Source organism: Ammospiza nelsoni, chromosome 2 (genome assembly GCF_027579445.1).
Source record: "Ammospiza nelsoni isolate bAmmNel1 chromosome 2, bAmmNel1.pri, whole genome shotgun sequence".
Taxonomy (NCBI): domain Eukaryota; kingdom Metazoa; phylum Chordata; class Aves; order Passeriformes; family Passerellidae; genus Ammospiza; species Ammospiza nelsoni.
The window spans coordinates 38,838,355-38,864,420 of record NC_080634.1 but is presented as its reverse complement, the minus strand read 5'-3'; the positions used below and the strand labels follow the sequence as shown (position 1 = coordinate 38,864,420).

General features: G+C 38.1%; 1 protein-coding gene across 2 annotated transcripts in view; it reads left to right on the top strand.

Moving 5' to 3' along the window:
* NOX4 (NADPH oxidase 4) overlaps positions 1-26,066 on the top strand; it is a 110,135-nt gene that overhangs the window by 1,022 nt on the left and 83,047 nt on the right. Inside the window, exons 3-11 of one of the 2 annotated variants that reach the window (XM_059467151.1) lie at positions 8,875-8,985; positions 9,867-9,951; positions 10,608-10,705; positions 12,566-12,593; positions 14,810-14,882; positions 19,082-19,162; positions 22,973-23,201; positions 25,204-25,368; positions 25,499-25,561. In XM_059467151.1, the coding sequence (XP_059323134.1) occupies positions 8,875-8,985; positions 9,867-9,951; positions 10,608-10,705; positions 12,566-12,593; positions 14,810-14,882; positions 19,082-19,162; positions 22,973-23,201; positions 25,204-25,368; positions 25,499-25,561 (933 nt within the window). The remainder of the gene's footprint in view (positions 1-8,874; positions 8,986-9,866; positions 9,952-10,607; positions 10,706-12,565; positions 12,594-14,809; positions 14,883-19,081; positions 19,163-22,972; positions 23,202-25,203; positions 25,369-25,498; positions 25,562-26,066) is intronic. The other variant, XM_059467152.1, reaches the window with a different exon arrangement.

The window sequence follows — 26,066 nt, the reverse complement described above, 5'->3', positions numbered from 1 at the left end:
TAACTTTTCAAAGTGGGGAAAGATCAGGTAAGAGTTTACTGGGATACTTCTGACAGTCTTTTAGGAGTAGAAAGCGAACGCTGTTAAGAAGAAAAAGAGCCAGTCAAGTGTGGGACTGCTATTCTTTTCCCTCTTCTCTACCCTCCCGGTGTTCCCAGCAGCAGACAAGCTCACAGGAACACAGACATGCTCAACAAATGACTGGAGCTCCACTTTTCGTCATCAGCGCATTTAGCAAGCTATGGACTCTTGTTGGCAAATTCTTTCCAATCCAGTTATTGTAATATACATGGTTGCTGAGGGACTTCTTTCAATAAGTCTTAGTTCTTTTCAGCCTTTGTCATTCTCATGGATCCTCTGTTCTGTGTGAATTCACTGTAATGCATGTAACTTCACTTTTGTTTTCTAATAGTAAGTGCTTTGATTCTGGGTGGTTTAATGAAGATTCAGATGTTTTGGTTTAGCAAGGGCAGATGAACAGAAAAAAGCAGATGAATACAAAAAGATACTTTGCAGACCAGCCTGCCTTGGGAAATTACCCATTGTAGTAATTTCAAAAAAAACCTTATGTCTAAAAAGGCATAAAGTAAGGGTTAACATCTTTCTGGAAAATGCCCATGGGTTGCTCAGAATTTGACAATCCGGGAAAAAGTGTCTGAATAACATGATGCTTTGTAACACTATGTCATACTCAGGAATGCATTTCAACACAAAGTTGACATGGGATTAAACATAGATGATACACATCCTAATCTGCTGTAGAGCCTCTGGGGTTTATTTTTGGTAAATACAGGGTATATAGTTTCACGTGGCTGATATTGTCATAACTAGTCAGTACCATAAAGTTTTGTGATCTTGCTTGGAAATAAGTTGAGTTTATATGTTTTTCTCCTTTTTTTTTCCTTCTTATGGTTGATTCAGATGTGTTCAAGAGTGAATCTTAGCAAAGATAGTGCAAAAAAGAAGGGAATGACAATAATTAAATCCTTCGTGGTGGTGACCTTCTTGACAGAAAAAGCATGAAAATGTGTTTAATTTTACCTTGATTTCTAGTGGCTTTGCATCCCAGTGTATCCATTTGAAAACTGTGTTTGTTCCTGGTGGAGCAAATGGGTTGTTGTAAAGCAAATGTTTTTGGGTAACGTGTTGGACTGGGTTTTCAGCTGGTATCAATCAGCAAGTTTCTCTCAATTCAGATTATTCATATGCCTCATACCAGCTCATCATCTGGTTGGGATTTTTTTTTGTTTTCTTATACTTTAAAGTGGAAGACACTTGCAAAATAACCTCATGTGTGTTCAGAACCTGTGAGGTGACTCAGGCAACAGATTGGTCAGGAGATGAGGATTAGGAGGTCACCCTTTTAAGTTTGTATAATTGTGTCTGCCACTGTGGGAAAAAGTAGTACAGAATTTAGGGACTTCTAAATTAAGGTTAAAAATGAAGAGCTAAGCCTAAAAGATACTTTTGATCAAAGTTATAAAACTAATTTTAACATTCTGAAAATACTAAAGACTGTAAAATGTACTTGCAATTCACTTTTTACAGCTCATCTAAATATCTTCAAAGTTAGGGTTTCGACTCTAAAATTTGTGTTGGACTTGATGATCTTTAAGGTCTCTTCCAACCGAGTAATTCTTTTAATTAAGCTTTTTCCCTTCTCTTCATTATATCTGTGTATGTGTATTAATCATAGAGATTGTTTTGCAAGGGCTGGGAAAACTGAACCCAATTTGGTTTCTTCAGGAGATGGCACAAGCAATACTACAGCTGCACAGGGATTTTTACCCCTCTTCTTTTTCTCTATTGGTTTATATAGTCACTGACCCATGGCCCATCTGTATAACCAGTATCCTCTCTGTTCTATGCCTGTGTAAGTGGTTTGCAGAGCCTTTGTGCCATTTCTTGGTGTCTGAAGATTTTGAGATTTAAATTAAATTCTTCGTTTTTAATTCAACAGTTGATATTTTTTGTGTGAACAGATTCAACTCTTTAATGGATACTTCCATGACAACTGGTTCCTTTTTCCAGAGAGCTAACAAAGTTGCCCAAAAGGAGTGGCACTTTTTGATTTAAAAAAGTTTCTGTTTTTTTCAGTGAGGTTTCCTAAGGAGTTGGCTTTCTTTCTTTCTTAGTATGCTACAATATGCTATAATCGCCTTAAGAACTTCTGCACTTGCAGCATGGAAAAATTTACTGCAGGTAATTTTGTTGTTTACCAAGTAATGGAGAACAAGAAGAGTTACTGGAGGAAATCAGAGTGTGATATGAAATGAGATCTTGGACTGAATATTCTGAGTATATTCAACTGTGCCATGTTTTTATGCCATCTCTGAGGTGAAGAAAGAGAAAGAATGGTGTTGGTCTTTTGTTCAGTGGTCCCTGAAGTGATTTACTTCCCTTCAGCTGTCTACTGAAGAATAAGGCTCAGGTTTATTCTTTTCCAATTGCCTTTTCTGTGATGTTGAGCAAGATACTTTAGGACAGGATTTCAAATTTTTTAGTACTTTACTCTCACTCAGTCTTTCAATAACAATCTTCCTGATCCTTAATTCTACACCTGTGAAAAGGCACCAAGAGCATGGTGGTGTCCTGCAAGTGCCAAGAGAACAGATAAGTAGAAGGCAGTAACATGGTAGGAGGAAGTTGATCAATCTTTATGTACCAGGAAACTTAGTGTTATTTTGTGTCAAACATCTCTGCTTTGCTCAGTTTGACTTCTGTTGATGAAATCATGAACTCTTCACTGTGCAGTCTCTATCCCTGGGAGTTTTCAAAACCTAATTGGGCAAAAACCCCTGAGGAAATTTAAGCTGAGTTTGGTGTTGAACATGCTTAGAACAGGGGGTTTGAGCAGAGACATCCTGAGGTCCCTTCCAACCAGAATAATTCTGTGGTTACATAATACTTGCAGTGAAAGTTCACCAGAGCCTAGTGGATGTAAATCCCTTTCTAGTACTTTTTGCTTTGATGAAGCATCCCTTTGAATACTGAATTGCTTGTAACCCTGCAGGTCATAGTCTTACTGTATGAATGCATTCATTCACACTGGTTTGAAAACACCGATTTTCAGATAAATTTCAGATAAAGAACCTAATTTTTTAATGATTTCATAGGTGTTGACTTGTGGTCTTACATTGCTTAAGGAAGAGAAGCCCGTGTACAAATCCCCCGCAGACATGAATTTCTTATAAAAGAGTTTGGCGGAGAGGAAGGGAATATTCTATCTTTGTGTTCATGATAGGTGCTATAATGTGTAGTAGGCATGAGTTACAGAAGGGGGAGAGTCTTAAATTACTTGACTCCAAAATCTTTGTTCTTGGAGATTTTGGTCCACTCAGTCAGTGAAATTGTCAAGACCGACTTCTTCACAGACTTCAGGATTTCTCTCTTCAAGCTAGCTGGGCTGTATTTTTGTCTAACAAGTTTGATTGTACCTGGTCAAAAAAAAACAGCCATAAATTTGGTACTGGCCTTATAGAACTTAAGTCTTGCTTTAACAGTATTGAATGAAATGCTTGTTTCCTGTTGCTTGAGTTCCCTGTGAGCAGAAAGAGCTTTGAGCTCGTTTTGTCATGGCATGAAGGGTCTCTCTTTCCCCATTCCCTCTCTTGTCCCTGCTCAATTAGCTGTAATGCAGTCAAATGTTAATGCAAGAGATAAGCTTCTGGGTTTCAGACCAAAGTGAAGAAAATGCATTGTCGGAAGGATCTCTTTGGGAAAAGACTGAATAACTGAAAATGGGGCTGAAAAGTGCTGCCTCGTTTTTTTATCTGTACAGTTGCTGCCTTTTTATTGTGCAGTATTGTGCATAACATTAGTCACCTTTACTCACTGCTTGGAATATGTTCCAGTAACTTTTATGTCTCTCCTTGCTGGTTTATCATAATGACAGAGATTTCACTAATTGAGACCAAATTCCACTTTCATTGGTCATTGTGCAGCCACACTGGAATCTGCTTACCCCCCACATTTTAGCATTGGGGAGAGTTGTGTATCTTGATCCTTTGCTTGGAGATTATCAGAGAAGTTGGAAGCTCTTACTGCACTCAAGATTAAGTTACTTATTTTCTTCAGTTTGAATGACTGATTTAAGCAGAAGAAGGAGTACATCCTACACAAAGGCACTGCTTATAAAAACATGACCTAAACTTGTAGACAAGAAGAGATGGAAAACCTTCAAAGAATGCCTGTGTGATGAGTTACAAGTGAACAGGGAGAAGACTGATTCACAGCAGTGCAGGGAAGGTACCCCATACATATTAAAAATATTCCACCACTTAAAATAATTTTTAAAGAGTTGCAGTACATGAGATTGGGATTTACAGAGTCCTTCTTTGAAATGTTCTTCAGGAGCAAAACTAGGTCAAACTTTCGTAGACGTTTTCACATGTTCTAGTAGGTTTCCCCTACACTCACATTTCCCTTCTTTTCTGCTGTTTCATGTTTTTATTGCTAGATCTCCGGCCAGATTTGACAGGCCTAAGGGGAATAATTGCTGAACATACAGTTCAGTTCTGTCCTTCATGTTAGGTTATCAGTGCTCTGTTACTCAAGAGAAGGAGTAGTCTGTGAAGAAAAGGAAGCTGGGTCGAAAGGAGTCGTGTTGTGCAGCACAGTTTGTTCCACCTAGGAAAATTACCAACTTTATCTGCGCTAGTACTGATCTGGGGAGGTGGTCTGTCACCTGTGTCTACAGAGCAGCATGTGGCTTGTGAGTCTTGCCAGAACCTTTCAGGGTGCCCTGAACCAAAGAAGATTGAAAAATTTCAAAGAAAGGCTCTAAGAGACAGCATCAAGTGTGGTGTCTCTATTGCACCATGACCTGTTCAGGGTGGTTGCTTGTAGGTGGTGAAGTCTTGAGAAACAGAATCGCATCACTCTCAGCTGTGGAAGAGTTTGCATTATTCTAACTTTTTTTTGATAAAAGATTGAGTTAAAAGGTGAGATAGGACAATATTGTTGAAATCTTAATTTTACAACTGTGTATAAAATATCAGATTTCTGTTCATGGCAGTTGCAGGTAACATAAATCTCTGTATTTATAAATTATGAACTTTGGGGAATTCTGGGGTACACAGTAAGGTACTTCAGCCCTCAATCTAATACTGAAATCATTTGCCTAACAGAGAAAGCTCCTTTTCCTAGCAGAGGAAGCTAATTTTCTCATTTTCAGTCTTGCTGGCAGCAAGATACAATGAGAACTGACTCTTCACTTTTCTGTCCTATTTTGTATGTTGTATGAGCACAGCCAGGAGTCTATCTGGATTTCTGTGGACTGTACATCAGACAGGGATAACTAGAGAATTTACATTCTGGAGCTCTTTTATGCTGCTTTGGAGAAGGTGGCAATTCCTTTGTGCTTGTCTGGAGGAAAAATCTAACCTAGTTTTTTGGATTTGAGTTTGTGGATGGTCTGGTTCCCTACTATTTTTGCCACAGATTTAGTCTGTAAATTGGAGTAATCCTTTAGTTTCTTTATGATTCTTTGCCCCTCCATGAAATCAGATATCAGTATACCAGAGATTTTGTGTGTGGTTTTTTTTTTTTTTCTTTTTGGTCCTGCAGAAATTTCACATGCTAGTAACATGCAATAACATTTTTTTTTAAGACAGTTAAAACTTCAGGAAGAAAATAGGATTATATTTTTCTCGTTTCTTAACTACTTAATAAGGGTATATATTCCCTTCTAGACCCAGTGAGTTGCCTTGGAGCAAAAATCATCGTTTATTCTACTATTGTTTAAAAATCCAACAATGTACTGTGTTAATTTGTTACTATGCCTCCCAGGCAATGCAAAGGAAGTTAAGAAAGAGATCTCTTGGAAACCATTTGGAAAGAATTAGTTTCATGGTAATATTTTTAGCTTTTGGCTAGATATCAAGAGCGAACTTAAACTCTTTTTCTTCTTGCCTGAATTTTGATTTTAAGAATTTCTAAATGTATTTCCCATTGTTTGCAAATCAGTCATGGGCTTGTTGCAGGAAATATTGCTGAACTTTTTTTCTTCAGAATAAAACCTTAGATGAACCATTGGTAACAATATTTTAATATTTGAATCATACTTCTTTGAAAATGCTGTAAGTAGTTGCTTGCTGGTCTCTCTTTTCTTATTTTCTTTTTTTTTTTCTTGTATGTACAGGTGTTGATAGCATTGAATTATAATGAATGTAAGGACATTCTTCCATAGTGAATGCATTATGAATGAATATTTGCTCTTTATTAAATACTGGAGAAAAACAAAGGAGGGTTAGTAGGATAGCCTTTTCTGCACATCATTTGTGATTGATACTTGTTAAATTGTTTGGCATTTTACTTATAATCCCAGACTCTGCTGAGAGTGTTGTCCAAATGCTTCTTGAACTCTGACAGGAGTTATTTCATTTATTTAACACTATTCAGTGTAGGATTGATTCTCTTCGAGACCAAACTATTATTTTGTTAAAGCTTTGTTAGAAAAATTGTTGTGCTTGGTAAAGAAAGTCTTGGATAATGGATGTCATGCCTGGTTTATATTTAAACTCAAAGACAACATAAATTCTTGGGAAAGTAGTGATGTATCATGTAGGCCATACAACAGAAGTTATTAAAATTTTCAAACTGCTCATTAATGGTATTGCAACTTTTTCATATTTTGTGTATTAATCAACAGCTACAAAAATGATTCAGTTTGCTTCTGAAGTTTGCATTACATTATTTCTAACATAATTCTTGAGTTTTTCAAGTCATGCCCATTTAATCACTCCACTACTGTAGCACATCAGTAAGCCCCAATAAAAATTCCTATATGTTTTAATGACCATGTTTCTGAAGTTATTGCTTCAATGAGGTGTATAGCTCATTTTTAGCTTCACTTTAGAGGATTTAAATAAAATAGAGACAGTGTTGTATATGCAAACAGTGCATTATGGAGACATTTTTCTTTTCATTGAGTCCAGTCTGTTCAAGGGTTATTTCCAGTTGGGAGTCTAGAGTGGCGAGGAGAGGATGGCCTAAGGTCTGAAGAACATGGCTTATGAGGAAGGAGTAGCAGGAAAAAAAAGTCTCATTGTGCAAGTGATCAGAGAGTGAAGCAACAGATAAAATTGAAGGTTTTACGTAAGTAAAAAGAGGACTAAGTACATTGGAAGAAATAGTGGAGGACATCTGGAGAGTGGGAAAGAACTAAGTGACATGGCTCATTTTAGTCTTATTTCTTATCATTCAGTAGGTTGGAGATGATCTGTTTCTGGGATTTTTTTTTCTGGAAATCCCACATTTACGTGGTAGAGAGCAAGGTAGAGCACATTTTGTGGGGTAATTTCTCCTACTTCTCATGGGCAGCTTTTTTGAGAGAGGGTCCCCTTGTGACTGCTCTGTTCTCTGAGAGCTGGTAGGGTCTGGTGAGGAGGTCCCTAGCACTCAGGTCTAATAATGTAAAGTAGCTGGAAGAGAAAAAGGATTTAGGTGCAGAGCTTTGTTCTTCAGGTAGATTGAACATCTTTACCTTCTGTTTGCTTCCTGGTGCTGTGCCCAGGTGTGCTGCAGAGCAGGTGAGGTACATGGATGTTGCTAACTGGGAGAGCAGGAAGTTGTAATGCTTTATGGTACTGGTGTTTAGAAACCCTTTGATGCTGTTGTGCTTCAGATCTTGCAAGATATTCTGAAATGCAGTTATTCTGGTTTTTTTTGCTAGTATATATATTCATCCATTTCTGTGACACAAACATAAGTCTGTAAATTTTGTTTCTTCTTGATAACAAAGATAAGAATATAATAGATGTTACACAGATTATTTTTTTTTTGTCGGAGAAAGTAAAACATGCTTATTGTTTTACGTAGTTTAATTTTGAAAAAGGTAGTAAACCTTAAGTAATTTTTGTTAGATAATTTTAACCTGTTCACTTCATTCACATGCTCCTGCAGCATTTGAGTTATCTTTAATATTATAATATTTTTTTACTAATTTATTCAGGAGTTGGAATACTTGGGGTTTTGAGAACAGTATAAGAAATATCCTTCCAGAAATCTGTTGACAGTCTAAAAGCATCTTTTATATAAGCTAGTAAAATGGTAATTCAACCTAGTAACTAGGAGAACAATGGCATTTTGCTAACTTTTTAAAATCATAAATGAATGAGATAATATAATAAGATTAAAAATACAGGTTTATGACATGAATGTGTGCTTTGTTCATTTATTTGACAAGTGTTTTTGTTCTAATTATGTAAGTTCCAAATATATCAGTGAAAGCATTAGTGCAATTAGATTTCATTACAGTTCCCAGCTATTGAGCAGTTAAACTGAAGAAAACCTACTTTCTTAATGTGCAAATATGGCATTGCATAATGTGAATGCATGAGGAGTTTTGTGGCAATTCTACAGCAGTCCTTGAAGCATTATGACCATTTCAGTTTGACTGAATCAATATTTTTTTACATCTTTTTTTGTGGCTTAACAGAAAAATCATTACACTCAAGTGGCTGTCTACTGTCATCATAGTATTTATCACTCTTTTTGTTTAGTTGTGTCTGTTGAAGCTTTCAGGTCATTTCTCAGTGGACGCTTACTGTTGTCTCAAATGTTTTGTTCCATGTGACTTTGAGCATTGATGAGAATATTGGATCTTCCAGTAGAAAATTGTAATTTATTGTTGACAAAGTTAATTTTTAATAACTTCTTGATGCAAAGATGAGAGCTGTTTCCTTCCCTGTGAGGACAGGATAGCATGCTGTGTGTGCAGTGGTTTCTCCAGCACATCATGAAACCTCACTATTTTGATGAGTCAGGGAGCATGGGAACCATTTGGTTTCACAGCAGAGTAAAAGAGAGACAAGACTGATGCACATACCATTCCTTTCTGCCCATAATCTAACTCTTACAATGTTTGTTCAGCTAGGATTGTGTATTAGCAGAGCTTCAGCGTCTGTCCTCAATCTCAACTGCTGCCTGGTCCTGCTCCCCATGTGCCGTGTTCTCTTGGCCTTCCTGCGGGGGTCCCAGAAGGTGAGTGCTGTCCTTGGAATGCAGTGCTTGAGAAGAGGGCCTTGGGCTCTGGTATAAAAACAATAGAAAAAGAATCTGTTACATTCCTGTTTGTTCTACGCTATGTGCTTGCTTGGTGCAAGGACCAGACATCATGACTCCTTTGAAGACAGGCTTTGTCTGGTTTGATTTCACCTGTCTAGAGGGTGGTTTCTTCAGTGCATATTTGAAGGATGGGGAGTTACTGTGGAGCTGTAGCCAGATAAATTCTCCTCTGTCTTTCCAAACTCTTATATTAGAGATATATGTGTCCTCTCAAGTGCTTCCTGATAGAATTCAATGGAGTAAACCCAACTTTGTCTCTGCATGACCACAAGTGTCCTACTGGATGTTCTATAAAAATACCCAACCTGATACATTTGTTCATGGGAGAGACAATGTTTAACTTCTTTGTGATTCACCAGTTGCTTTTACAGAAGTACAAATAATGCTTTTGAGGAACATTTGTGTTTGCTAGATGGTTGCAAATTAAACCTGTGACTTCTGTTAATCATGTGACAATATCTATAAGATTTGATGCCTGTAGATACACATATGTATGCAAATAGACCATTCCTTTTGATCTTGCTTATAAAAGAGTCAGTGATGCTTTCACAAGTAATGCTAGAATTCCTAAATATTAAGGCCAGGAGGTACATTATGTACTCTTGATATCTGTATGATTTCCTCATTAAGTCCTCAAAACTGTCTCTTTGGCATAATCCAGTAGTTTTTAAATTTAGGTACTAAGCTTGCAAAGGTGTTAAAACTAATGAAGTTGCTATTATGTCACCACAGTTGCTGTTAGTATTTTTTTATTTTCTTTGTTTTGGAAGAGAGTACTTGAATTCTTCTCCTTCTAGGTTGCCAGCAAGAAAACCAGAAGGCTGCTAGATAAAAGCAAAACTTTCCATGTGACATGTGGTGTTACTATATGCATCTTTTCAGGTGAGATCTCACTGTGCTGAGGATCAGCATCTTTTGGAAGCATGTTGATGCAGCACTTTGTGGTTTTTCTGCTGCAGTACATTTGGGGGTAGTCTTGCTCTGTGCTTGCTCATCTTAAATTGTAAATGCTTTCTCAAATGTGTGTGGGTTTTGGTTCATTTTTTGCTTTAAACACATAGGCGTACATTCTAATGTCAAGCCTTTCCTTAAAATGCCAGTTTCTTAGAAGGTAGGTATGTGAGGCCAGGTCAAAATCTGCCCTTGCAAGTGAACCCTCATTGTACCTAAGGAATTTGAGTGAAAAAATCAGGGTACTACAGACTTACCTGCAGAGGAGGGAGCAGTGGAGGCAGCTACCCTGTTTTCTCTTTGGTGAAGAGGAAATATTCTTGGCTGGACACCTTTGAATGTTGTCTCTCAGCTGAAGCATTGCAGTACAGAAATCATCACTGTAGTATTAAAAAAAAAACCCTAAAATATGTACTGCCTTCTGTCATTAATATTTATAAGCTGATTTACTCTTGAAGAATAATTAAGAATTTCTGAGTCCCTGGTATATCTCATGCAGGTGATGTGATTATATCTTGGCATCTGGGTGGCCACAGGGAGCATCCAGCACTTGTTTACAGATTTACTCAGTTTTTTTGTTTTTTTAGTCTTACATGTTGCTGCTCATCTGGTGAATGCTCTTAACTTCTCTGAGAATTACAATGAAGAATTTGTGACCCTAAATGCGGCAAACTATCGTGGTGAGGTGAGCCAGCTCTCCTTTCATATTTTGGTTTTAAGAATATCATTTAAATATGTGAATATTTGCATATATAATGCCATTGTGTGATCTGTACAGTGCTCCTGTTTCATGCACTGAAAAGTCAACCCTTGTGTAGATTCCTGTGGATTTTATTTCTTTGTCTGGACAAAGCATGTATTAAAGCCAGCAAGGTTCTGTCTTGTTTGATTATTAGATGGAGAATGCAATCATCTAAACTTTTCACCTTGCACCTTGTTCTCTTGCTGCTCTTTTGCTTCTCTCTGTTCCTTGGGTGGGCCTGGTTAAGACATTTCTGCTGCTTTTTGGGCTAATTTGTTCTGTATTTCCATTGTTTAGAATACAGTGAGATTTGAAATTGATTTTGCATTTTTCAGCTGCAGTGAATGCATGTATGAGTATATATGCTAAGCATGGAGTTAGTTATCTACATGAACTGATTTCTGCTTGCGAAATACTTGATTTTGTGTGCCTTGTCTGACTGAGGTGCAGATGTCTTGCAGGAATATCAGATTTGTAGTCCCTTGGTCAGGTATATTGTATATGCTTGTGTATTTGGCAATGGAGAGATATTTGCTGATTTTAGAAGCAAGACCAGAGTCCAGCACCCTTTCTTCTTGGGCTACAGTCAAGTTCTCTCTTGTTTGTGTTCATTCTAGTCCCTGGTCTGCATTTCTTTTTATCCAGTTTCATTAGGAAATACTTAGAATGACCCTATCCCAGCTGCATCATTTCCTGGAAAAACAGAGCTTGACTCAGTCCAGGCTCCTAAGGACCAGCAACCAAGGTCTTCCATTCCCTGGGTGAATGATCTAATCACCCGGCTATTCAATGGCAGATAGACATGCCAACACCAACTATTGTGCTGAGCTTCTGGGTTGACTGTGTGTCTGCTTGTGTTAGGAGTGGTCTGATAGCCTTCCCTTCATCAGAAACATCAGCAGGAGCTTACCTCAGGCAAGAAGATGCCAGGGTTCTAAGCCTCTACTAAGCAGCCCTAGGAATTTTGCAATAGAAAATGGAGATGACAGCAAGTTTTTTAGGAACTCTAGGATCAAAACTCCTGAATTCTAGGTACTTTAGTATCTCTTGCATCTTTGTATTTGAACCCCACTTATATCCCTTTTTAAACCGTGGTGGACAGTCTAGATGCTGCTCTTGTCCTCTCTACCTTGGTATACACATCTGGATGCAGACCAGGTCAGAAAAAGGGTCACTTCATTTTTCCTGTGCTGTATGAAAACTTCTCATCTCCCCTCACTACATCTATCTGCAAGTTTAAATAAAAGTCTTCCAAGCAGTGAAGACAAAACCTCTTGAAGTAGAGGTTTTGTCTTCACTGCTTTTATCAGGGGAAGTGAGGCAGTTTCCCTGATGTTGAAATATTCCCTCTTCCTTTCACATGTGGTGAAGGACACAGGAACATCTGTCAGATCCTTTGTGTTCAGTCTTGCTTCACTAGGGTCCACTGCAAATGTCTTGGTGATGTAGCTGGCAATAAAATGCTTGCCTCTTGTCTTACATTTAAATTCAAAACATTTGCCTCTTCTGCTTCACTCTGTTCTCCCAAAGTTCTAAAAACAATTGTCTGTAAAATTATCTGAATCCAGATTATAGATCTGAATTATCTTTGCTGGGGGAATGCAAAGACTAAAGGTTTAGTTTTTGTTGAATTGCAGTCAATTTAAACTGTTACCAAATCCATTCCTGCTTCCAGATTTAGGGACTGCATATGTCTTAAAATGTGTGAGCTTCATGGGCTACTTATTATTGTAAAATTATTCGTATTATAGATATAAAATACCATATGTTGATATTATTTGGTTTTACTTGTCTGTTTTTCAGGACCCGAGGAAACTACTTTTTGCAACTAGTAAGTCCTGCAAAACTGAGTGAGAAAACTTTGTTGCTCTGCAGACAAAACTTCTTCTGATACTGTATTGGCATGCTCCATTTGTTGTATCTCAGCTGCATGGGGTTGTGTGATTTGTGTTAGTATAACCTGGATTTGCTTCTCCACTAGTCAGGAGGCAGGAGTTACATAAGCCCAGTAGTAGGATGAGCAGCATTTTCAAATCTGTTGTTGTACAGATGAGTCAGCAGAAATCCATTAGTTTCAAACAGAGATTCTCCCTTATATTGAAACCAAATTCCTGAATGATCCAATTTCTAGATAAAGAAACATAATAGAAAACCAGTCTTTTATGCTTCAGCTGGTTTATTTAAGGCCTGGTTGGGTTTCTGAGCAATCTAAACTGTTACATGGGAATCAGGCTTCAGCACTCATACAGAATAAATAGATGAAGACATTTTTGGTGCAGGAATTTAGAAGTGAGCAATGTTTGGGTGTGGAGGGGCAGGCTGAGCTGTAGCGCTTCATAAGCAGATAAAGTTCCTTCCTGATGCCGTTGCACTTTCTCCCTTATTTGGATCAAACACAAAATCCTGACTTGGTAGCATTTAGGGCACAGTCAAATCAAATCTATGATCAGACAGCAGTTTTTCTAGGTTTGTCAATCCCAATAGGTGTGCTGGAATTAGTAGCTGGTGTGCCAGTGTTTCCCAAAAACCCTAGGAAAGGTTTAGATCAGTTGAGAGAAGAAGAAGGGAGAATATGAACTGACAGAAACTGAGATCAGAGTTATCCTAAATTTAAAATTACTCTGTTCACACCCTGTCCTAATGACTGGCAATGAACATGTACTATTTGTGCTGGAGGAGTGCTCAAGAATTTGCTGCACTGGGAGCTGTGCAAATAAGCAAAAAAACCTTGGTTTCTTCCCAGACAGTTCAGAACCGCAAACAGAAGGAATAAGGAATCAGAAGGATTTATAGAGTGATGATGGCTTTTCAGATTAGCCCAGGAAACAACCTCCTTGTATAAGGGTGTGAGGCAGACTGTGGGAGGAACAAGTATTAAAGATTATACTTAGTAGAGGAAAGGAGAGTCAGGGACAGGGCAGAAATGAAACACTAAAAATGAACTGATAAACTGGGGCAAGACTGAGTGATTTCAGACTGATGGAGAAGATAATTGAAAAACTGGACATAAAAGGTGACCTCTGGCTTGTGTGACAGTGTAGGAAGCTAAATCAGGTGGTGTACTGCAATTGCATTGGAGGTATTAGTTCAGAGTTGAGATTTATTGCATGCTACACATCAAATCAGATTGAGAAAAAAGAAATTAGGAAGGAGGCAGTGGACAGAATGCATATTTTTTATTGCAGCTGCTTTTAACTGCAGTCTTTCCATGAAGGAGGGAAATCAAGTCTTTTTTATGCAGTCCATGACAAAGCTTCCATTGAATGTAGGTCTGTAAAAACTGAGGAGTGAGTTGTGGTGTGTCAGATTTTGGGTATCAGACTTTTCAGTGAATGAGTATTGAGAAGTTTATAAAAAGGTAAGATTTGAGATTCTCTCCTTTGACTTAAAAAAGACCTGAGGATAAACTAGTTCTGATAGAAGTCTTCACTTGAGCAGATGAGTCAAATCATTAATATTTTTAACCTTTCTTTCCCAAGTGCTGGCTGCTGATCACTCTCACAGGCCTTGCTCTATGGGCAACAATTTCAAGTGTGATACAATGCCATGGAGAGTAATTTCAGGCTCTTCCCCATTCCAGAATGAAATGGCCTGGCAAAAAATTGTAGTGACAGCTTGCATAGAAATTGATTTGCTTGAAATTCTGTCCCTGAACAGGTTTTTAATTGTCATGATCAACAGAGTGTGGTGTTTGGAATAAAAAAGAGACAGAAGCTTGTACAGTCAGTCTTGCACGTAAACAGTGTTTGTTCTTAGTTACCTGCTTAGACACAGATGTCACCAGCAAAAGATGACAGGAGCAAAGACAAATAGGAAATTTTGATGCATGGTGAAAGGCAAGGAAAAGGGGTATTTTTCTTTGGGAAGGTGTGAAATTAGACAAGAACTCTTCTTTCCTGTCTGGTTTGACAAGAGTTGTGCTCAAGAGGTAAGTTATTCAAGAGTTTAAATGAATCATGATTTGTACGTCTAATTCCACTTTCTTAAAAGGTCATAGTAGACAAGTATTCCTCTTCACAGTTCAAATATAAGTTATGTCCCTTTTAGTTCCAGGTCTGACTGGAGTCATTATGGTGTTAGTATTATTCCTAATGTGTACAGCGTCCACATATGCCATCAGGTAAGATGTAATATGATTGTTATGCTAAAAAATCCCATTTCTGTAATCATATTCTCCTACTGACTAGAGTGTTAAGAATACCAGTTTTCTTGTCCATTTTTTCCCCTAACTTGCAGTAAAATTAGCGCAAGGAACTTTGTGTGAAAACAATTACAAGACCTGATTGAATTGCCTTCTGAAAAAGTACTATTTAATGAGTGTGCAGAGCTAAAAATGTGGACCTTTAAAAATTTAAATAGTTCTTTTATTCCTGGTTGTAGGGGAGGCAGTGAACTCAGCAAATGGGAAGTTCTGTGCAGTGCATAAATTAAGTCCAGTGGAAGAGAAATAAGATGTTATTGTTATCTTCATTATTTTCACCAATTAATTGTAACAACAAATTGTAACAAAAAAATAAAAACAAAAAAGCCAAACCAAAATAAAACCCCAAAATCCCAAACTATCAGCAATGAAATAAACTGACATAAAACTATGCTACTGAAGTTGAGCATTGCTTTTAAGAGCTCTGCTTCTGGTTGTCAGGTATATTCTTTTTAATGTGAATTCTAATATACCAAGCAGCAATGCAGTATTGGCTCGGAGCAGCTGCTGGGTTTTCTAGTGGTCTGGTCCTCTGGTGGGTTGGCGTTCTGTACCAATGTAAATGAGCACATATGATAGTACCTGTGAGTGACTGATACCTGGGGGGCCTAGCCCAATGTTGTAGTCAATTTGAGACTTGGATTCTGCAATTGAACATGTAAAAATAACCCCTTAGTTTTTACAGAGGTTGAATTCCCTATGTAAGTGCATCACCTCAGTTCAGCAAACATGGAAGGATGTATTAATTATGTATCTTCAAACGTTAATGGTGCTCCACTGATGTTAAATATGTGCTTATGAACTTTGTTGAACTAATCTGTCTTTCCTGAGTAGCTGTGTTACCTGGCACTGTTATCCTGTGATTTGAGAAAGTAGTTCAGCAAATACTTGTGCATTTTCAGTAGACAAGGCTTCTTCCAGGGCTGAGACTTTTGTGAGGCACTGCAGGCTACTGAAGTGCAGGATTAGACTGCTGCACATTACATGGTCCACACAGATGGCTGTCCTGCAAAAGAAAGACAGTTTTTGGAACATGGAAAAATAAAACTATTACTTTATTCTGCAACATTGAGCCAGAACAAAGTCCTGGCTGTCTTCTTCAAGCCCAAATTAAATTAGAAAAACATCATGTATTAGTGATTGGGAAACTTAGAAAAATATATGTAGTTGTAAATATTCTTATGATGGCTGAGCACACAGTACCGTTTTAGGAAAGCTAATTGTAAATGTTCACTGTCTATCAGAAACTGAGCTTTTTAAAAAGTATTTCAGAGGCTGTTATAGTCTTGGATTTCAGCCCTAATCTGCTCTTGCACACTGGCCTGCTTAGTGATTTTTTCCTTTGTATGTTCTTCCTGAAATTGTTCTGTGTATGACTATGCCTCTATTTTCCTGCCTTTTCAGTAAACTGTCAAAATAAGTATTAGAAGGACTGAATTAGCTGCTAATATTTTAAGAGGATAAAGTGATTATATTTGAAAGTGATTATTAGTTGAAAAATTTTCTAAATTTTTTGCAACGTTTTACCTGAGAATTAGACCAACATTTTTTGTTCAGTAGTTGTTTTCAGTAGGATTATGAAGTTATCAGAAAACATAATAAATCCTCTCAATAAATGTTTACATTCCTGACAACTTTAAAATTAACGATATTCACTATTTGGAAGTTAGGTATTTAAAATAACATTAAAAAATAAGGTGCTGCAGTGCCATCTGTTTTTGTAACCAAATATTCTAGTCTTCAATTTCATCTTCAAAACTACTGCATATATCTTCCTTTTCAAAACTGTCTCTAACAGGATTAAAAATATTTTTCTAGAACTGTGCTGCTTTTAGTGTGTCCCTTTAAAGCATGATAAATTCCTAGTACATTTCTCAGTAAACTAACTCTTTCTGCTCTTCATCTGCAAAATTCTAAAGTAGGTTAACCAAAATTAAATATTCAATTTACCTCAAATTTTCAGGACTTTGCATTCCTAAGAAATGCATCTATTCTGTGAATGTCTATTTTAAGCCCTAGGAAGGTAAAAAAAGTAAATATTCTGAAGAGCTGTGAAAATTCATGTGTATCAATAGGAAGATTATTGACTATATTAGAATACTAATGTATGTATCTGTAGTTTAAGGATACAAGTAAGAAATACATAATTATTACAGTGTTGGAAAACACGCTTCATGGTAAGAGGTTCAAGGATTTACATACTTGTATAATTTAAGGAGGTGAAGTTCAGAGGGTCTGCTCACATTTAGGGCAACTTGATACATGTGAGGAAGCAGGATTTTATACTAGAGATATCTGTAGGAGTGCTGAAAGAAAAATAAAATGCTGAGCGAGCTGGAAGCTGACATTTAGACACATTCAGGAAAGAAGTGTACAGTAATTTTAATCAATAGCAATAATTAGCTGTTGAAAGCAACATGTCAGAAGCAGTCCAGGGATTGACTTTTCATCACTGAAATTTTGAAAAATTGATACATTCTGAAAAAGGTGCTAAAGAGCCAATAAAACATTCAGTGTGCAGCTTTTGGTATTATAGCATGGAACCAAATTAAACCAAAGCTCCAAGACCTGTCCTTGACCCTTCTTATGGTATGGGGGTTTAACCTAGACCATCTTTAAGGTCCCGTTCTAGGATTCTATGACCTGTTTTGAGATAGAAAGTCTGTTTTACCCTCTTTGTGCTTTCCATTTGTGCTTCCACTCTGCACACCATTCTTCTTTTTTTCCTCTTACTGATGATTACTCCCACAACTCCTCATATATATTGATGAGTGACTGCATGAAAATGCCTCCCAGGATGTAGGGAGTTAGAAAAGGCTTGAGCAGCTTCAAGGAGGAAAAAAGTGTTAACATTGAGCTGACTAGGGGAAGAATGGTAGGGTGGAGGGGGGATTTCAGAGCCCCTTGCTGTATTCCTTCCTTTGCCTCCTTTTTCTCGTCCTTTGCTTCCTTCCTTGTTATTTTGCTGGCTTGGATTTTATTTTGGTAGCTCTTGGACTGTCAAGGTTATTTTTCCTCTCTTGAGAAAGAAAACAAATAAGTCCTGTAACAACAGAACCAAATGCAGTATATGTTTCAGTAGTATTGAAGGAAGAGCAGTTAGCTGGTTGAGTAGAAGACCATAGGAGGGAAAAAGCTCTGGAAAAAAAAAGAAGTTAGCTGTGTCAGAGGAATAGCTTCTTAAACCATGTTCTCAGAGCAAAAGATATTTTTATTTAATAATTGTTTCAGTTTATGAATGGGGGTAGGTTCTTTGGTTTTAGAAGGAACTCTCCTACCATGCTGTGTAGTATGAGAGGTGTGTTTGTGTGCTGTGAAGTAGTGTATTTTCTTAGCCATTTGATTGTTGTTTATTGGTAACTATTTTACTCAAAAAACCACCCGAACAAGCTTAACAGAAAACAGTTCTGGATGGGTATTTGCTTTGGTCTGGGTTCTTTTTATATTGTCTAACAAATTACTGATAAAAGGAAGTCACCTTCACCTCTCCTGATCTCACAATGTTCTTCTTGTTCCTCCCAAGACCATCAGTCCTGGAGCAGTAATGTATGTGGCTTCCTGCCCTGAAAATTCTTTTACTGTGCTCTTGTTGTTTCCTTGCTCTAGGTCCTATTCTTCCTGTACCTTCTTCCTACCACTCCATACCCTCACAAGGTTTTTACCCTTCCCACTGGCCCTTCTGCTGCTGTCCATGCTACCTGTTTGTGTGCTGCAGCCTCAGTGACACGTTAAACTGTATTGTGCTGGGAGAATGTAAGGTGACGCTCACAGTAAGGAGGTTGAGTTTTGAGACTGCAGCTGTAAGGATCTCGTGGGGACTAACTAGGACCTGTGAAAGCAGTCAAGTCTCCCAGTTTCAGAAGAGTTCTCCATCTGGCTCTGTACTTCTACACCCTTACCTCTCCTTCTCAGCTTGTTACTTCTGTGCCCGTCACTTGTTCTTCTCAACACTTAATTGTGTGCAAATACAGTGTGCCTGTGGGAAAACATTCTGGGGTTTGACTATTTTGCATAACTGTGCAGTGTATAATGATGTCCTGTGTGCACAGGTCTGCTTTTAATTAGCAGTGATTCCATCTGAGTTGAAACAGCATTGAACCATGGTTTATTCTTTTCAGGGTTTCAAACTATGACATCTTCTGGTATACACACAACCTTTTCTTTGTCTTCTATATGCTGCTGATGCTGCATGTTTCTGGGTAAGTAAATGGAAAATACCCTTCCTTGTCCTGAAGCACAACCAGAAAGAGCAGTTCTTGATTACTGCCTTTCCTAAGCTTGCTTGAGCACAGTGGGCCAACTCTGGGACAAGACGTTGTCCTCTGGTGTGTGTTTAAATAAAGACCAGGCTGTAGCTTGGAGATTTGTGTGTGCTATAGCCAACTTGAACAAAGTTTTTCACTTTCAAGATTATTCCTTTTCCATTCAGTGTCTAGTGAGAAATCAAGAAAACAGTTTTTTTCTGCCCTCTCTTACCTGTTTGCTGAGACAAGAATATGAAGGAAAGTTGCTCATCCCTTGCATTTTCCTTTCTGCCTTCCTTTTTGACTCCAAAGGAGAGGGAAGGAACGGCGTCTCCCTAATTACCTCTTTCTCTTTGCTTACAAAATTTCCTAGTTTTTCTTCTTTTCACAAACATCAGACCAGTGTTTATGTGCCATGAAGCTGATGGTGAGGTCTGTATCAGGCACAAACAAACTGAGCTCTGTTGCAAGGTAAAGCATCTTCCAGAAGTTACGACATATGTCTGCGTGGGTTGGGGATTGGACCAAGTGACCTTTAAAAGTTCCTTCCAACTCAAGCTATTCTATCATTCTGTGAAAATCTGTTCCATTAACATCTCTGAAGTTTTATTTGTAGATGTAGATGCAGAGTGTAGAGAAGGGAAGGTTTATTTCTTTGAATGTCATCAAATGAATGGGGTTTATTTCTTCATGTCATCAAATATCTACTGAAACACAGGGTGCTTGAGTGTGTGACAGTACGCCCTTCTGCTTAAAGTAAACTTGGAGAGGCAATTGGCCTAGCATGATCATTGTAGGAATAAGTTGTTGAATAAAATGTGCTGTTGAAGAAATCATGAGTTCAAAGCAATTGAAACTTCTAGACACAATTCCAGTTCTCTGAGTTTGTTGGTTTTTTTGAGTTATTGTTTGTTTTGGGGGCTTGTTTGGGTTTTTTGGTTTTGTTGGTTTTTTGTTGTTTTTTTTTTTTTTTTTTTTCAAGGGCATAGAGCTTGTTTATGGCTAGGGAAAATGGATCTAACCTGTTCTCCCCATCCGAGGCCAAGATGAATTTTTTCGAAATTATTCTTGACAGATGTTTGTCAAATTCTTTAAAACATCTGGTGACTGAGATCCTGTAACCTCCCTAGGCAGTCTGTTCCAGTGATTGCCTTAGGGGTATTTTTCATGTCCAGTTTAATTAATCTCCTTCATGGTGTTATCCTTTGCCCATTGTTTTCCTAACCATGTTCCATTTACCAAGTTTGCAAACCAAGGCTGCAGTAGTACAGCAAGTATTGAACAGGCATATTTCTGGCACACAGCCCCCTTAGTATTAAATTACAAAGGTATTCAGTGCAAATCTGAAAGAACTGAGTGTCAGAAGTGGGAGAGGAATGAGTCATGGAGAGTGGGAGTCAGTTCAACTTTAAGATGCCTAAATGTAGGTCTCTACATGTTTTCTCAGTGTCTTTCCCATTATGGTCTAATGAGTTCTGATAAATACAGCCAATGGAGCCTGAAGGATGCTTCATGTAATTTGCTGTTTCAGAGATCTACATTCAGGTGAGCTGGACTGATTCCTGGCTCCATTAGTGATATTAACAAGATAATAGGATGTGGCCAAAAGTTGCATGAGGGGTGATTTTACATTAGGAAAAATTTCTTCACCAAAGGGTTGCCAGGCACTGGAACAAGCTGTCCAGGGAACCAATGAAGTCACCATCCCTGGGAGTATTGAAGAGATGTGTAGATGTGGTGCTTAGAGACATAGTTTAGTGGTGAACATGGTAGTGGGTTAATGGTTGAACTTCATGATCTTACGGGTCTTTTCCAACCTAAACAATTCTGTAATCTCTTTTGAGAATAAAGGAAGCTTAGATATCCATGCTTAGATTCCCAGCTTACTCCTGTGTGGGACGTCTTTGAGATTTGCAAATGCATAGCCATTACTGTACAGAGCAAGGCATTTCCCATGGCTGAACTGCATAGGCAGGTTGATTAAGGTTTTACCTCTTAGGAGTAAAGTATTGCTGGATTCTTGCTTTGTTTCAAACTGTTGCAGGTATGTTCTTACAGTATCTTTCAGGCAGCCAACCACTTCTCAGCATATATAAAGTGATGTGATTCATCTGTCATATGTTTGTTCAGTGCAGAACTCAACCTTTCTGGGCACTGATCTTGGGTATGTAAGACTTACTTTTCCTTGGCAGCTTCAGAATTGGGAGTTATTGAGCTGCTGTTAACAGGCAGCTTTGTGATCCCTGTCTGCCTCTCAGTTAGTGTGTTTATAATAGGTTAAATAAACTAGAGATCACTGGAGGGGATACTCATATTTGCAGCTACTCTCAAGGTAATCCTCTTTGGGGGTGTGCTGACAAGAGAGAAGCTGTGGGAGTTGCTGGCAGGCATGCAAACAAGGTTCACTGGAAAAATACTGCACGGGCTTTGACTTCTAGCTAAATCCATGAAGCACCATAATATTTATGGAGCAGGGAACTAGCATAGTGCTGGGGGTATCTTTCACTTTGCTAATATGCGGTGACCAGCAGTGATACCAGATGCAAGTGATAGGCATGATTGAGCAATAAATGCAAGCAGAAGCATGGGTGTAGGTGCAAGGACACTTCCCAAATGATTCTCCCAGGGTCAGATGGAATTTAAGAGTGAGCAGGCTTAACTTCCAAGCTGACATGATTCACTAGACCATGTAGGAAGCTTGTTACTAGCTGTCAGGACTGCATTTTTGTAGGGAAGATTGCCAGTAGCCTGTCAGAGCCCATTTAGGTTGGGAATATTGCAGATGTCCTGGTTCTCTTTCTTCTGAGTTAAACTCTGCTGCTGCTGCTGCTGTGTGTATATTGAGGAGAGGAGGGGGGAGCACCTGTCCTTATGTTTGATTGTATGCTTGAGCTGAGCCTTCATAACAAGGCTTAGCACTCAGAGAGCATTGTCTCAGTATGCCTCATTTCCCACCCAGCACCATCCTCTACAGGTGTCATTTAGCTTTTATTTTTTTCAATATATTCTTCCTTGTGGTTTTACTATAACCAAATCTAGATTTGGACACAAGTAGTACTTCTGAGGAATTTTATTAGTATTATCTGTTCTTCCCTGTTTTCAGTGATTTGTTCATGTACTGGCAGAGTGTCTGAGGCTCCCAATTCTTTCTTCAAGGTTTTTAACTACAGCTTCAAAGTTCTCACTTCATTTTACTGTAAATATAACTTAGCTTGAGAAAAACTAAAATAAGGATGGATCTCATAAAATAATTTCCAAGGAAGGTTCCTAGGCTACCATGCAGGACTTTCTTTTTTCCTTCATTTGTATGCAAACATGATAAACACCAAGTAGTGGGAACATTCCTGCAGTTTATGATTTGGCAATTAGGCTACTTCTGCTACAAGACTGCCTTAAAAACAGGGCTTGCTGACTGTAGGGAGGATGAGTGAAAACAGCCTGTGTGTGATTGAATTGGAAATGCGATTATTAAATTTTTTTTTCAAGGCCCCCACAATATTTTCTCCATTTCAAGCAGTATTAAATTTGAGGCTGTTCAGTGGGGGAGTGCCAAGTGAGCTGAAAAAGTTAAACCTTGACTCAAGTGACAGAAGGCTCTATTGTTGCAAAGTTTCAATCTCATAGAAAGTCCTGAAGGCAAACAGAATAAAATTTCTAACAGAAGATGAGGCTTGTGACTGCTTTCTGAAGTCCTCTCTGAATGAAGATAAGTTGTTTGTTATTTTCTGTTACTTCAGAGTCTTTATTTTTTTTATTTTCCTGTAGGGGAGTGCTCAAGTACCAGACCAACTTAGAAGAACACCCTCCTGGTTGCTTTAATCCTAACAAAACGCTCCGACAGAATCTGACTGTGCCAAAGGCTTTTGGAGAGCTGTTTCCAGACTATACTACTGAGCCTTTCCCAGAGGACCCACCAGTACCAGAACCCTTTGTACAAAATAGCTTTACGAGAGTTTGTTCCAAGGAACCCAAGTTCCAGTCGCACTTCCCAGAGGTCTGTATGATCCGACATTTCAGGTATTAAAAGCCATGCCAAGCCTTTCAGTCAGCCATAACCACTAATTATTGCTTTTCCAGACCAGATGTTTTAATACTGGAAAATATTATTAAAACCTTTTGAGGCATTCAAAGATTTGGTGGGGAAAAAACAATCTGTATTTAACCCTGAAGTACATTACAATGTGGTGCATGGAACAGGGAGGGTGGAAAAATGTCAAGAGATTGGCTGTAATGTTCTTTTTTGAACAACACCATAAGGGATGTATTGATCCTGCTAAAAATGTGATTTTACAGCATAGCATTTCAGAGCAAACATTTATATAACATTTTGTAAGGTCCTTTTGTAAGCATTGTGTGGCAGTAGTTAATTGAAATAATCAAGCTCCATTTGTTCTCTTTTTTACCATGCGGATGCAAGTCCTAATACGCATTTCTGGGTTGCAGTTGGTTGTGGTTTGGCTTTTATAGTCTGTTATTTGCAGACAGGCTTGTTTTATATGTGGCATGGACAAATAAGTATGATGACAGTGGGGACAGAAAAGCCTATTCTTTTTTCAGTTTTCCGTTTTCCTTTTGTTTCTTTATGTTTTGTGGCAGCAGCTTTTTCTGTAGAGAAATTTTTTCTTTTCTTTTGAGAAAAGATGAGCTGAGTTGTATTGGCAAGTAGCCTGAGGAAGCTTGCAAATATGGAGTTCATGAGTCCAAGGCCCACCATTCAAAATGGTCCCATAACAGACCCCACAAGAGTTTCTCTTTGTTATTATCATTGTTGTTTTCTGTTGAACATGTGTCCCCCTTACTAGCTGCACTGGGAACTCATTTTTCTATGGAGTATGTAATCCTAATGAGAAGCAGTTAATTCTACCTTGAATTCCTCCAACAAAGCTCTTTGGATTGCTATTTTGTTGTGGTAATATTCCTGAAGTATAACCATCGGTGTGTATCTGGCTCCACATGACCCACAGGGCAGCAAGGAGTCTTCTTAGGGGCTTAAGATGCTTGCTTTAGAGCCATTAATGAGAAAGGAGTCATGAAAAGAAATGGCCACTCAGTGTTCTCCTGACAGCTTTGAAACACTATTTAGGACTTTTTTGGATTTAGAATTTCTGTGATATCAAGTTGAAAAAAAAAAACAAAACTGAGCTACTGAAACTTGTAAGGCTTTTTTTTGTTGAAAATAAATGCTCTGCTAGTTGCAAGAGATGCTGATGTGTAATGTCAGAAATTGGGAAGGGAGGGAAGATGGATGAGGGTTGAGGGGCACTTCAGTGCCACAGCTTGAATGACTGAGCAGATGTGGAATTAGTAGATAAGTCTGCCATAAGCTATTGGTAATTGACTCTTAGGATGGGGTTTAGCTGAGCAGCTGCAAATGTCTTTATCTGGAGCATTCACCCAGGACTCCCCATATAATCAGTGTAGAGAAATGGGTATTTCCAGGGCGTTTTCTGTCTAGCGTACACATCTTCCTTGGGAGGAAATGGATTGTGATTGAGAAGTGCACATTCTCTGTTGTCTATGATTTTGCACTAGTTTAATATCAACATAATTTCTATAGCACAAGAATGAAGTTTTCTTAGGTTTTTACTTGAATCTGAGATGGCTATAAGAAGGTAATAGTTAAATAATATTGGAAGTCAGGCAGCGTTTTTCCAGAAATGTTAACCAATTGTATAGTACTCTGGTCTGTGTAGGTACTGTTTCTCTTTTTGCTGAAACCAGCTGCAATCTAACTACATCAAACCAGAATAACATGGTAGCAAATGAGGTCATTAGCATTTTTTTCCTGATGAGTTTTATGATTGAAATTGCTGATGCTTGTGGGTGATGCTGCTGGTTAGACTGATTAAGGCTTTGGAACATTCTTGGGTTTCTGCATGTAGAGAGAGAATGAATGTTAGATGTGAAGTGAGATCTTGAAAGAGCTCATGTTGTTGTGAAAATTGAAGACAGAAAGTTAAAAGTCTATGAGATAAGATATTTTTGTTCTGCCTTAGACCTGGTTCTGGATTTCTGGACCGCTGTGCCTGTACTGTGTGGAGCGGCTGTACCGCTACATCCGCAGCAACAAGCCAGTCACAATCACCTCAGTGATAAGCCACCCCTCCAACGTCCTTGAAGTCAGGATGGTGAAAGATGACTTTGAAGCAAGGCCTGGTCAGGTGAGCTAATGTGGCCCTAAAGAACCACTTTGCTTTCATGTAACATTATCTGTGGGGATAACCATCACTTTGTAAGTGCTACCCCATCGCTGAATGTTTTGAATGTATCCTTTCTACCATTTTATTTCAGTATGTTATTCTCCACTGTCCAAGAGTGTCTGCCCTGGAAAGCCATCCATTCACTCTTACAATGGTAAGAAATAGTGTTCTTTTCTGTACTTTCTCTTTTATTTATATTTGGTAAGCAAATGGTCTTTTTGCTCATGTTTCATTTATGAGGGTACCAGTGAATATGAAATGGCATGATTATTATGTGTGACAGTATTCAGTACATATTTAATTTTCTCCACTGTTGAGAAAAAGATAATGGGAACTTTTTTCAAAGTCTTCTATAAGTGAAAACCAATAATAAATAAATCCATTAAAAAATTCAAAAATAAATCAATAAAATCCATGTGATTTTTGGAAATTCTTTTATAAAAGAAGTTTCAGCCGGATTTCTAGACCTTAATACAGAAGGGGCACAAATTGTAATGAACTTTTGCCACCTCTCTTTTTCAATGAGAACACGTTTCTGTGACTGCCTTTTTCAAAGTTAGAAAAAATCAAGTTAAAAAAAAGTTTCTAAAATTTCTTCTTTTTTTTTTTTTTATATTAAGAGATATATTGATGACTTGATGTGATATACCAGTGAGGTG